This window comes from Abrus precatorius, unplaced genomic scaffold (genome assembly GCF_003935025.1).
Source record: "Abrus precatorius isolate BTA unplaced genomic scaffold, Abrus_2018 Scaffold4, whole genome shotgun sequence".
NCBI classification, from domain to species: domain Eukaryota; kingdom Viridiplantae; phylum Streptophyta; class Magnoliopsida; order Fabales; family Fabaceae; genus Abrus; species Abrus precatorius.
In genome coordinates, this window is record NW_020874384.1 from 1,997,800 (window position 1) to 2,012,257 (window position 14,458).

At 27.4% G+C, this 14,458-nt stretch overlaps 1 protein-coding gene across 2 annotated transcripts; it reads right to left on the reverse strand.

Annotated features, from left to right (window-relative positions):
• Positions 1–3,213: 3,213 nt before the first annotated feature.
• Positions 3,214–7,563, reverse strand: LOC113865838. Of its 2 annotated transcripts, XR_003505012.1 has the most exons (5): positions 7,459–7,563; positions 4,947–6,104; positions 4,159–4,196; positions 3,870–4,074; positions 3,214–3,320 (listed from the first exon to the last, which is right to left on the reverse strand). XR_003505012.1 is itself a non-coding variant. In XM_027500611.1 (2 exons), exon 2 carries the CDS (start codon positions 6,019–6,021, stop codon positions 4,969–4,971), a length of 1,053 nt encoding a protein of 350 aa, XP_027356412.1. In that variant the 5' UTR covers positions 6,022–6,104; positions 7,459–7,563; the 3' UTR covers positions 4,789–4,968. The 2 variants fall into 2 exon arrangements, 1 of the variants encoding a protein (XP_027356412.1); XM_027500611.1 differs by lacking the exons at positions 3,214–3,320; positions 3,870–4,074; positions 4,159–4,196 and having other exon boundaries at positions 4,789–6,104.
• Positions 7,564–14,458: the final 6,895 nt, after the last annotated feature.

A 14,458-nucleotide genomic window follows, 5' to 3' on the forward strand; every position in this document is an offset into this window, starting at 1 on the left:
TACTATTGGTAAAATAATTGTAATTATTATTCCACATTTTCTTATTCATTTTATGAAATTCAAATTCAATAGTTTAAATTTTGTATAAATTTTAATATCTATGTGTTCCGAGAAATAATATTCTTTCCTTTTTTTTTTCTTTTATAATACCTTTTACAGTATCGTTTTTTAATTAGTTTGCTCAACGATAATTGCTAACGGAGATAGATTGAAAGAGAATTGAAGTGCAAAATTTTTAAAACAAAATATACTTTCTTGTTTGTGGTATGTGGTAAGAGTTGAATGATAGATAGAGTGAGTCAAAGACCTTTTGTGCGTTTTAAAACTTTGGAAGTGTAATTAACCGATGACATCGAGCTATAAAAAGAAAAGGGACCAGCATTTAAAACTAATTACATGTCTTATATGCCAAACATTTTAGCAATCTATCTTGTATATACATGGTATTACCTTCACAATATGGCTCCCATTGTGTTTCCCCCTACAAAGAGCGAAATAAACGCTTTTGCTTGATTAGTTTATAGACTCCTGCTTACTCTCTCAGATTGAAACACTAATTTGGAAAATCACTCTTTTTCATAATTATCGAGCTTTGTGAGGATCTTTATAGGCAGTTAATCTTGAAAATTGAGCTATTTTTAATTACAACAATATTGATGAATCGTTTATGGGTCATTGGATATTAGACGAAATTAACATTGATATTAATTGCCATGTAAGCTTGCTCGAGCTTTGAAATGAATAATCAATTATAAATGAATTAAATAATTTTGACTATAAACTTAAGAATAGATTATGTGAATCGTGGCACTACATGACTTTTAGGTGCATTTGAAAAAAAAGTACACAATTTATTTAAACTTTTAAGTATTTATAATTAAAAAGTGCTTATTATTATTATTATTATTATTCAGAAGTACCCCTTTTCTAAATTTCAATATAAAAGATGTAAAAAAATTTCGTAAGTCTGCAACTCCATGAGTCTAACTTTTTTATTATTGTTTATGTATTAATAAAAACTAACGACAATAATCAATTTCTATATATTAAATATGAATTTGCATGTTTAATTGTGAATGCTTTTAAAAGCAAGGTCAAACAAGAACATTTTTATAAACTATTTTTTAATTCAATTTTAATTTTATTGTTTATAATTTTATTTGTAACTTTTAAAAATAATCTCTTTAATTTGATTTTTTAATATAATAAAATACTTATTCTCTGTAAATTTATAAAAAATAAATTTAAAATAATAATATACTGGAATTTCAAATTTTTATTTAAAAATTTATTTAAATTTAACAATACTCATTAAGTAGCATAAAATTAATATAGGATAATAAGGGAGTGCAATTAGTTGGGATTGACCGAAGACAGTGTCACGTTGATCCCTAAGGCCTGCCCTGAGTGATAGAAGGATAAAGTATATTATTTATTCTGATTAAATTGTATTGGTGGAGAGTAGCTTTCTGTGTTGTAGTTAATTAAATTATATTGATTTTCTACTACTTTCCAGTAGGCTTCGCTCTCTGCCAATCACGAATTCATTTTATGGTTCGTTCACAATAAGATTTGCTTACTTTTCATCATAATTTTTTCGTTCAAAAATGTATTAATACACCAAATCAGACATCAAAGTAACTGATTTGACACTTAATTAAAACAATAACATTCTCCACTCCGCGAGTAGCAAGTTAACTCCACTAGCCATTCAAGATATGAAGGGACTTCAACGAAGGGAAGGAAAGAGAAAACGGGGGGAAAATAATGGAAGAAAAAATGCATTATTTAAAATGGAAAATTTTTATTAAAAAAAGTATTTATCACTTTAAGAATAAAAAAAAGTGTAAGAAATATCATGTATTTTACTAAAATATGTTTTTTTCAAAATACCTAAACTTTTAAGCGATGAAATTAACAGAATTAATCCTTTAAATCTTAGTTTTAAAAAAAGTTAAAATTCAGTAAGAAAAAGGTTCAAGTCCTTTGTTCTCTTTCCTTTTACAATTTTAAATCAAATTTAAAAAATTTATGAAAATTTCTCTGTTGCTCTTACTTTTGCCACGACCAAACCTAAAGTACGATGCTGGTTTCCACAACCACGTCCAAAGATGAAAAATATATGTCCAAGCTGCAGCTATTGCACCTGAATTCAACATAAAAGATTATCCTGCGTGCGTTTTTATATATTCAATTATGCCCCCAAAATGGCCGACATCAAGCTAACTAACTAAATTTAGTGATAAATAACATGATCCATATAAATACACAATCAAAAAGTGTCTTAAAGGATATATATATATATATATATATATATATATATATATATATATACACACTTATTTTTGGTTTTTAAAAAGAGAAAACTCTTTAAAAATCAAAACAAACATGCTCTAAATTTATCATTTTTAAATGCCAAAAATAGAACTACATAGGCATTCTTTAACAGTTTACTGATACCTGAAATATAACCTAGCTTTCTATTACTGTTGGTATAACTCTTCCAAATGAATGACGCAACCTGCAACCAACTAACATGATTATCAACGTCACCTTAAATTTTAGATTTAATTATAATTCTGGTTCCTCTAATTTGGATTATGTGCAATTGTAGTTCCTCCATTTTTTTTTTAATTAAGTCTCTCTTTTTAAAACTTAACAAATTTAATCTTTTGTCAAATTTTTTTGGTCCAAAATTATTATATTCTCATTTTTTTACAAATCAAGTCAATTAAATTATCTTATTATCAAAATTTTAAATTTCACCTAAAATATAAAGAGATCACAAATTGAATCATGTCACATCTTATAATTTTTTTAAAAATTTAACCAATTTTTACTAAATATCTTACTTTTTGAACTTTTGAAATCATGTTATATTTCAATTCCATTACAAAGCATTCAAAAATTTGGATAGAAAATACAAAATTGAGGAAGCAGAGTATTTTTGTAATTATTGGTGAAAACGTATCGAGAATGGAAACAGAAAACTAAAAAATTTCTTAACAAATATAAGAGCAGCATCAAAATATTAAATTATTCGGATTAGGTTTATGAACATTTCAAATTTCTGATCCGTTTCAAAAGCTTGATCTATAAGGCAATCAATCTTCAAAGTAATTCTTCAGAGACTGAACGTAAGATCAATTTCATGACTTATCTCACATTTCTTGTATGTTGCTCGAAACTAGGATGAGGATGAGGGAACAATTCATACCTAATAAATGCCATTCTTCCACCTTGGAACAGTGGATTATAATTTCATTGAAAAATCTGGAACTAATCATCCCAAATGATGCACAAAGCACTCCACGAACTCACTGGACAAGAAAAACAAACAGTATAAAAACTTGGAAGAATCCAACATATAGAAAGTCAATTAAAATTAATTTTTAATAAAAATTAACATTTAAAGTAAAGTACGTAGCAGACAAACCAACTGCCAGGCCTACCCTTTTTTAAGTGTACAAGCGAAATGGTGAATAAAATAGATGTTACAGATGTTTCAGTAAATAAAAAGTAGAAACTCGAAGGCAAAAGAGAAAATCGAAATTTAAATTAATATACCAAAAAGGAATTTGAATTTAAGAAGACCAATCATTTGACTTCAGATGGGAGCACTAGAAGACTTGAAGCACTAAAAACAATTAGAAAACAGTTCTTTTGAGGTTTAACATAAGGGAAATTTAAAAATCTACATACTATTTAACTATCAGCCGAAATACTATAACTACTAATTTGTAGATATTAATCTGTTTTCATCGTGCTGACACTGAACGTTGCAATCAAATTGAATAAATTTGTTTAGTTTTCAGGTCGTGTAATTGTATATAATTTCACCTTAATGCCATAACAAAATGTCAAAGCACCTTGGAGATTAGCCTCGTGGATCTTCTAGGCAGGACCATCGCAGCAGTATTCTTCATGCTTCGTAAAACTCTTGTAGTAGGTTCACCAGTTGAACCATGAATCTTGGAGTCTCTGTTTTTCCTCTTTTTATGAAGCTCGATTTTAGAATCCTGATCATTAGAATCTAAGCTAGATTTCTTAAGTGGATCATCAAATTGGGAGCATCTGAAAGCACGGTATAAATATGCTCAAATCAGTTACATAAAAGCTTGATAAACACTAAAAAATGTTACTAGGAAGAGTAAATACTCTGAACTCTCCCTCCCATCAACAATCTTGCCCACCTCCTGCAAACAACGGAATGTTTTTACATACTAAACATAAACAAAATGAGGACAAATATTAGGTACATGAGAGCAACATTGAAAAAGCTTGTGCAGGATCATCAAAAGTTTTAGGTTGTCAACATTTAAACAATCAAACATTCTTTTCTAACAAAAACCTATCCCTAATCATCTTCCCCAACACAACACAAACATGATTAAAAAAAATCATGTGTTGCAGGGAGTTAAACACAATGGACTATTCCAAGACACAAAAGTATGAAAAGAAATTAACCAAGCTAACAACCAACAAATAATAAGATAATACAACACCACACAAATACTGATCAAATAACGACGAAAAATATACCAATTTATTTAATAAGAATCCCAACCTAATGACAGATTTCACAATCTAAATACTATTTATAAGACTCTTCTTTTTCCATACAAATTTCAAAATCTTCAATAGTTGATTGTCTCTGTATTTTAGAAGGGAGTATAATGCAAAGTTTAATACAGCACCTCATCTGGCAGACATAAACAACATTTTAGTTTACAGTTCAATGGCCTCAATTTCATGATCAAAATGCTCTCCAAAATTACATCTGTCAAATACAATATTTTACCAAGTGCCAAATCTTAAGTTGAAACTGGGATAGTTCAGCTGCATCAAATCTAATGTACTATTTATGCCCCAGAGTAAAAGAAGGAAAAATAAAAAACCTTCTGAATGAAAAGCCAAAAAATATATTTATGAAAAAGTGTACATACATCTCGAAGGCTAGAGAAAGCACTATACCCATTCTTCAGTTAGTGATGTGAAATTGTTACCATTGGTTTCAAAATTAATCTCAGTTGGATTGACTAGTTCATCCTGTTCCATGTCAAAAGTGCTCTTTGGATCACTTAAATCCAGGGATCCATCATTGTCACAGAGTGAAACTGATGCATATTTATGACAACTTATAACTTCTGAATTTTGTAGTTCCACAGAACTACTTAGTGAAACTCCAGCACACACCACCCCAGGGTTAACAAAGCAAGAACCATTTAGAAGAGCACAATCCTCAGAACATTCATTATCAGGTTTTGAATTTGGAAGCTCCAGTGTGCCAGGATCTGACAGTGAGTTGACAACAGAATCACAAAATGACTTGATGAATGGCATATTGGTTGCATCTGAATCAAGGATTTTCTTAGACACATCTTTAGCACAAGATTCAGCACCAGAAATAAAATTGTTCAGTGCACCATAACTTACTTCAGCTGAGACCGTTGATCGGTCTTGTATTAAATTGTCTACCGCATTTACATTCAGTTCAGCCGAGACAGCTGAATGGTTTTCCTGTAAATTATCTGCTACTTTTTTAGTCATGCTGCATGGAGTGAATGAATTACGTATCAAACAACTGTCCACTTTATTCTGTTGATCCAATTCTGTCACACCATCATTTGTCAATTTCAAGCTTGAGGAAAATTTGGCCGGTCCATCATGATCATTAAGTTGACCAGAACTTGTACTACACAAAAAGGATGATTTACCTTGGGTAGAATTCTCTCCTAGGCCACTGAGATCCTGCAAAAGGTTTCCGGATTTGTCTCCATGCACATACTCACTAATGCGAACCTCATTTCTAAACCTGTTAGTCCAATCTGACGGGGACAAATTTAAATCAACATGAAGATTAATTCCCGCATCTGACCAGACATAGAACTCAAAAGAAGAGGGAGGAACTTCAGTAGCTGCTTTTATTGAAGAAGCCAAATCTGTCTCCACTGAAGGTGCACCTGCTTCTACTACTCTGCCATTCTTTTGGTGAAAATTTAGCACTGTGCTGTCTCTCATTTTAGCTCAATGAATGCCAAGGCTTCTTCCAGGGGACTTGGTCTTCTTCAAAGCTCCTTAATACATTGTATAGCCAAAGTCTCCTGCATGTGTTGAACACAATTAAATGAGACAAGTTTCAATGGATTGGACGAAGAAAACAAAAAAGAAATAAAATATAGAATAACTTCTTATCCAGATAATCCGCCCTCTCGACTTTTATACATCTATGCCAAGTCACAGGAGCAATACGTTCTGTGCAATCTAGATTATGAATTTATTTAAGTAGATGCCAAGCATAGTTCCCAGCTTCCAAACAATTGCGTAGAGCATTAATGGAAGACAGAAGCTTGTATTGTCTTCCTCACTAAGACAAAAATTATTCCAATCCATTAGCAGGTGCAAAAGAAGCACCTCACCGGCCACTTAGTATAAAATTTATGATTTCTTTAAAATATTCAAATTTAGCATCACATGCCGAAGTTGAAGATGACAAAACGTAAAACGCATGCAAAAAAGAAATCCAAAGGAGTGCAAAAATTTATTTCCACCCACTTGCCAGACTAGTTTTGGTTAGTCCTAGTGTGATGCACGAGATTTTGTAGGATGCATTTGAAATCTTTAGGGTGCAATGCTAAGACGCAGGATTTTGGCCTGAAATTGATAAAGATCTTGCATCAAACCTTGAAAGCATTTGCCCCAGATTCTGCTTCATAGAGTGCGAGAAGACCAAAAATAGAGTGCCAGTAAATTCTTCGCGTACTAAATTACACTGGAATTTAGATATCATCTATATAACTCCTTAATATTGCAACCACAGAAAAAGCAATATTAGAACAAAAGTGGATCTCAACAAGCATTATATTTTATACCTCTTTCGTGAAACATATTGATATTATATTATCCATTGATAAAGTGGAAATTTATAGAAGATAATCCCGCTGTTTTTCCCTCATCATTAACGAATTTTCAATGTAAACTTTAGTGTTCTATTCTGCTCGTTTTATACATTTACAACACCAATGCACTGCAATACCTACTTTTCTTAGATCTGCTTCACTGTTCTCCAATAACTTAAGAATTTCATTTCAACAAAAGCACTTGTTGAATCCAACAACTCTTGCACGTCATCCACATCTTCAGCACAGAAGAAAATACCTAAATCTTAGACACCACAACAAATCTTACATGCCAGGGAATCAACATTGGAGTAAAAATTTACCACTGTTCAAATGCTTATTACACTAACAAATAGCCTTCGCACTAAATCACTCTCAATTCATCATGTTAAGTTTCGAGTAACCATCACATGAATAATTATAACAACTAAACACCGCATTGCACGCAGAAGAACATAGATAGGTACAGAAACGGTGCGTATCGCAAGATAAGTAGCAGTGAAAGTGCCAAATCGGATTAAGTGGTAGAATTTAGCCGAAAAAGACAGAGAAGCGATACCTGATGGAAAATGTTGCAGAGAATGCGAAAACTAGGGATTGTGAGAGAGTGGTACTCTGGTGAATATTGAATAACAAGCCGAGCTTGGCTTGGTTATGGTGTTGTATGCTTTGATGCGCCACGTGTAAGCGAGTTCAGAACAATCACTTCCATCAACGCCATTTATTGGACGCACTTCCCTCCCCCTCGTGTGGATAATGGGACGCCGCTGTTCAAATGTTTGAATTTTGAACCCTGCCTCCATTCTGTCAAAAAGTTTCCTCATCCTTTTTTTTATTTTTATTTTTATTTTTATTCATACCTACCTATAAACTCCAGTATTTTATTCATATTTTTCTTATTTTATTTAATAAAAACGAAAATAATCAAGATAAAATTGGGGGAAAATAATAGTTATTTTTCAGAGCAATAAATAAACCTCAAATTATTTCTTAAAAATTATATTATAAAATATAAATAATCTCATTATTTTTAATTAAGAAATATTTCTTTTTAAAATTTGTTAACGTCTGTTTTAAAAAATATTTATTATTTAAAATTATAAAAATATCATAAACATATCTTTTAATATTATCTTCCATTTTATTAATCATTAAGATAATTTATATTTTTATTTATGGTAAAATTTATGTTAATTATTTATTTATCATTTATTTATATAATATATATCATATTAAATTAATTATTTAATATTCTAAAAAAATTTAAATGTAATATAAATTTATCATACATAATTTTTTTATTATTTTTATAAATTATTTATATATATATATATAACCAAAAGTTTATTATTATTATTTTCTTAAATAACTAATACTAGTATCGCATTAATGCTCCAGATGAATAACTCGTTGTGACATCAAATTTAAAAATGGCCTGACGTGACAAATTAAAAAAAAGTCTAAATTTATTCTCTAAAGCATTAGATATTTTGAAATGTGTGTAAATATTTTTATAAAAATTTAGATTATCTCTGGTTGTGGTTAGAATTGAATTATCTATTTTTTTTATTTAAATAAAAATATATTTTTTAAAGTAAATTTTTAAAAATTAAAATAAATTTACTTAAGTAAATTTTGAAATATACAAAATATTTTTCTGAATTACAATACGTACGTGTATATTTCTATGGTCTTACGATATTTTTACTTTTCTAAAATGTGAGGTTCTTGTTTGAAATATTTAATTTATATCAACTTTAGTATTTAAATATTAAAAATAATGTTATATAAAAAATTTAATTTTATAGTTAACTTTAAAAATTTTACACAAAAAAAAATGTTTATTCCACTTAGATGTTTTAAAAAAATAACTTATTGATATCTTCTATTTTGTTTAACAAAAATGAGAAAATTAAAAAGAAAAAGAAAAAAGAAAACAGTGAGAAGAAAATGAAATAGACTTTGATAATGATTTAAGAGAAAAAAAAAATACATAGAGTCAAACATTCTCCATATATTGTTTGTTTACGATTTCTGAAAATAGTTTCCTTGTTTTTGAAAAATGAAAGAAAAAAAAAACTTATTTGATACGGCAAATTTTCAAGACATATAAAAAATATAGTTCTTAAATTCTAAAATTTAAAAGCATGCAAAACTTGTTTTGTTTTCCAGTTTTTTGAATCTGCTTATATGCTTTGATTTCTTTACGATGAAAAAGGTTATGGTGGATCTCGATGGAGATAGATCGCAAGGGAAGAAAGTGCAATGGTTTGGGTTGGGTCAAGTGCATTACTCGCTCTACTGTTTATGGTGCAATTTTTTTCTCTATTGTATTTTTACCTACTTTGTATTTTTTAATTTCTCAAAATATAGTAAAACATATTAATAATTTTTATTAAGGGTATATATGAGATGGATGGAGACGGTTTTACTTTTAATATTTCAATTCGATTAAAATCTTGATAGAGATTTTTTTTATATATATATGGAATAAAATTAGATTATTCCGTTTTGTTAACAAAATATATCAATTTAATGTTATATATACTTAAATTATAAAATTAAAATATAAGTTATAATATATTTAAAAATTATGAATATAATATCTATTCAATGTTAAATTTTATTATTAGCGGCGCATAATTTACTTTAGTATTTGATCTTGACAAGTGGTTAAGGTGTGTGCCAGCGAAGTACAGGCACCCATTTCCTTTAATATTTGGATAATTTGTCCCTTTTTTTTCTAATTTGACGATGAATGAGCAAAGTGTCAACAGTGTTACTCGTTGAGCTTAGTTGCAATGCATGACTCTGACACGTGAGGAGAAAATGGTCCATCAACAGCGCAACAAAAGTACAAAAACGAAACCCAAAATGGCATAATCCATGGAGATTGGAGAGCATGCATGTGCTAATGCCATAACAGTCACAACTTTCGGAATCAACAATCAATGAAATTGTTCTCTTTTCTACGATGTGCCATTATTGGATTCAAGCTTATCTCGCAGCCACTGCATTGGTAAAGGTCATCAGAAAGATGCTTACTATTGCCATCTAATACTGATTCAATAATATAATTTTTTTAAAAAAACTTTCATGAACATTATTTTAATTTAACGTTACTTTTTATTTTTCAACTAAAATTTATAGAATTAATCTCTATTATTGGATATAATAATTTTTAATTAAAGTGGGTTAAAAAGAATTAATTTTATTTAGATGAGATAAAATCCCTAATATAGATATAATTATTTTATTAGACAAAATTAAGAGAAGACAAAATATCAAATTGTACCTTGGTCTCTCTCTCTCTTGTTGCAGATTGTAAGAGGTTAAGCTCCTCTCTGTTTAACATCAAAGTTGGAGTTTTTACGAAATTTAGGGCATATGTAACACAAATTTTTAAAGTAAAAATTTCTCAATTTTTAAATAAGAAAACAGACTTCAAAAATCAACCTGAACGGTGTCCTGCAAACGTATACGAATATACGATCAAAGGAGCTTTTACGTTTTGTTTGTTTGAAAGGAAAAAAATTATGTAAAAAAGATCTTAATATCGGATCGCTAATATAAATAAGTGACTTCCTTAATGGTAGACAATATTTTACAGTAATTTATTCTTAAAAAGGAAACAATTTATGTTGATATGGTCTTTGAACATTTCGTAAATAAAGTTTTGTTAATAAATATAGCAATTTCATTAAAAGGGTTTGAGTAAGTGATATATGAAATTACAGGTTCAAACATTAGTTCTTACATAATACCAAAAAATCAAATCTCATTATCATTTAAAAAAAACACTATCTAAAAGTTTATATATATACAGACACACACTTGGGCATGCAAGATAATTTCTAATTGTTCTCGAATATTGTTAAAAAAGCAATTTTGTAAACAAATCATATAAGAAATGTTACATTAACTTGTTCTTCAGAATCCTTTACATTTGTGTGCTTAAATATTTTATTTTTTAATTTACACACACATATATCATAAATATATTTTAAAAGTAAAAGAGATAATATTTTGTTATCACACTTTGACTTTAAAATCATCTTTCTCCTTAAAATTAAATATCTCTTACCACCTAGCAACCACTATCTCCCAGCTCAATACAACTAGTTTACTGGAGAATGGAGCTGGAAACAGATAAGTTGCTGTCTCTAAACTTTTCTGGTTGTATTTTAATTAGCTTATTACTGTGCTTGTCTCTTATACAGGAAACAATCAAGTAGGTTGGTCAACTTCAAACCTCTAAATTATTACATGATCTTAATAACCATTGTATTTAAAATATTGGTTAACAAAATATTTTTTATTAATTTTTTTCTTAAGCTAATAGGTACTACGATTATACAGATATTCTATTAGTTGACCCTTGTTTATAAAATATAGTGTAAACAGATCAGTGACTCAAAGCGGACTTAAAATCTCTGCGCAATATTTATATGTTATTAGAACCACATTTAAAAATGAATAGAATAATTAGAAATTAGGTCTTAGCATATGTATAATTAACGTATGCATGTAAGCAACTGTCATATTTAATATTTTGTAAAATATAAAACATATTTTTATCATTAATTATGGTTGTATGACAATGGTTCTTTTCGCTAAATAAAGAGTAAGTTTTTAGAATTGTGTTTGGTCCTTCTATTTATAAACGTGAGTATAACTTAAGTAAAAATTTCATTATTATGATGTCACGTCGTAATTTGCGTGACGTCAATAAGCATGGTTTCCAAGATCAAGACGAGCTTGGGATGATGGGAATGGATATGTGGATGGTGAACATCATGGGTTATCGTAACTCACAAGTTATGCAAACAGATAGTTAAATAGTTCTCTTCAAGCAAAAAATAGAGATCCAAATAAATTAGGTTAAGTTAAATTTTATATAAATAAATTTAACTTGTTTAATAATTTTAAAATTTAAGTTTAACTTATCAATTGTTATAGATTTTTTATTAAGTTTAATATAAATTTTTTTAAAATGTGATTTGATTTGTTAACTTTTTAATGGCATACTTGGTATTGAGATATTTAATAGATTATTAGAGTATGTTATAAATAGACTATTAAATCATCTAACTAAGTATGTCTCTTTAAAAGTTATAAGGCTAATATCTTAATAAATTATTAAAAAAATTATTCAAAACCTTAAATATATATAATAAAATCACATATTTTTATTTATCACTTTCAAACTATATATTTAATTTAAATAAGTAAATTACAACACATACAAAAAATACAATAAAATGAATATCAATTTATAAATCATTAAATATAGTAGCATAAAATTTTACACATTAAATCAACAAACACAATATAACTAAATAAGCTTCAAACATAAAATTAGTAAATGCAACAAACAAAAATCTAAAATGCAACAAATATGTCATCAAATTTTCAAAGAGATCTTTACGTGTTATTCATCAAATTTCAAAATAAAAAAAAATATTATTAAAATAAAAATACTTTAAAAATAGTGATTATAAATATTTTTTAAAAATACTTTTAGAAGTTATTATCTTTGATTTTTTTGGTCAAATTATACTTATAATAAAGTCAATTAAATTTTTATATATTATTATATTATAATTTTTATATAAATTTATTTAATATATTATTATAAATTTTATGAATTTTAAATAGGTCATTCTAATAAGCTTAAGGTTTTTTTTTTTCTTAAACTTAAGTTTGACCTATTTAATTAATTAAGCTTTTTAAAAAATATAAATTAAGTCTAAGCTTTAAATATGTTAGGCCGTAAATCCTATGAATGATCTGATCTATTTTCATCCCTAATAATGAAGAATATTAATAGGTGTTAATTAGATATTAATTAAAATATTATAATTAAGAAAATTAATAATCAATTTTTTTATTATTTTTTTATTAAAATTTTCATTGTTTTAGTACTATTTTAAGATATTCTTTAATTATATCCGTTAGTAATGTAGAAAAACACAAGTCACGAAAAAGAAAAATAAAAAATTTAAATATATTTTTAACTTGTATGTTTTTGTAAATTTTTAATTTCAGTCTTTTAAAACATTTTAAGTTCTTAATTTTGTTTTATTATTTTCGGTTCCTAGTAATAATTAATTGATGGCATTGAGTAACTCAAATGTTTTTTATAGATCATACAAATTAAAATTTAAAAAAAATGATTAAAATAAAATATGAAAATATAAAAACTAAATATTTAGGAAAAAATAAATCATTATTGTTGGGTGTAAAAAGAGAGGAAGAGAGTTCTATACATTATTTATCCTTGAAAGTCCAATCAAGTTAGAGGAAAAAAAAGAGAAAACAAGAAAAGAAGAAAAAAATCACAAGTTTGAACATTTCTAATCACAAATTTAATTTTTAATTATATAAAATTACAAATAATTTCATATGTAATTTTTTAATAGACAAAATTGCAAATCCCTCTTACACATAATTACTTAAGCGTCAAGTATACTAATCGACTACATATTGTTGTTGTGATGAATAAATACATAATAAATTTTTTTATTTATAATATTATTTTACCCCTTCCTCCTTCAAATTGATTAATGTGTGATACTTGAATAAATATTTCACTCTAACCTAATAAATCATCACTTCATCCAAGATCTTACTTTTCTTCACTTTTTGAATAATTCTCTTATTAGTCTGCTTAATTTTGTTGCAGTGTTATAAAATACACAAATTAGTAAGTTTTTTCTCCATCTCATAAAAGGGATAGATCTTTTCAACTATTTTCTTTTTCTCTAACCAAAAACTTAATATAATATGATTATCTAAACTTAATATAAAAGGAATACATATAACTTTTCTCCATCTAGAGAAAAGTTATATGTATTCTCTAGAAGTATGCCTACACATAAAAAAAATTAAAAATATAAGATAAGTAATGAGTAAATATAAAATAAAGGACTATATATTATTGTAATGAGTAAATATAAAATATTTTTTTTATAATATTTTGACCTTTTTTTATTTCAAGTTGGTTAGCGTGAGAATTGAGTGAATAATTGTTTCAGCCTAAAAAGTCTCACTCTAAAATAATAAGGATAAAAAGAAAAAAAAAAAAAAGAATGCAAAGGTAAAATAGTTATATCATAAAACAGTATTTTTAAAATAATGGCTCAGTAAAAAAAAGTTAAATTTAAGTAATATATTGAGAGTATAATAAACATGTAATTTTATTTATTAAATAAAAAGTATTGCAAGAGAAATTGTGAAAACCAGAAGAAAGAAACACTTATTAGAAGCTTACTTTGACAACAGAAAAACAAAAGTCCAGAATAGAAATCCCACAAGGCATTGATTCTTGGAATAGTTCAGAAAAAACATATTATGGAGACAAACAATGCTTAAATATTTCCCATTTTCAACGCATAAATAGGGGTTGATGAATGATGCGTTAGGCCGTCCACTCTACTGTCAGCGTTCCACCGAACCCGCGCAAATAGCCGTTGAGCAAATCCAACACCCTGTAAAATTTCGTTTCGGTGGTATTCAATTAAATTATTAAATTTTTAAGTTGAATTTAAGTATTTAAA

Bases quoted from the DNA above. Each gene is read 5' to 3' on its own strand.
- LOC113865838 (XM_027500611.1), bottom strand. From the start codon at position 6,021: ATGAGAGACAGCACAGTGCTAAATTTTCACCAAAAGAATGGCAGAGTA.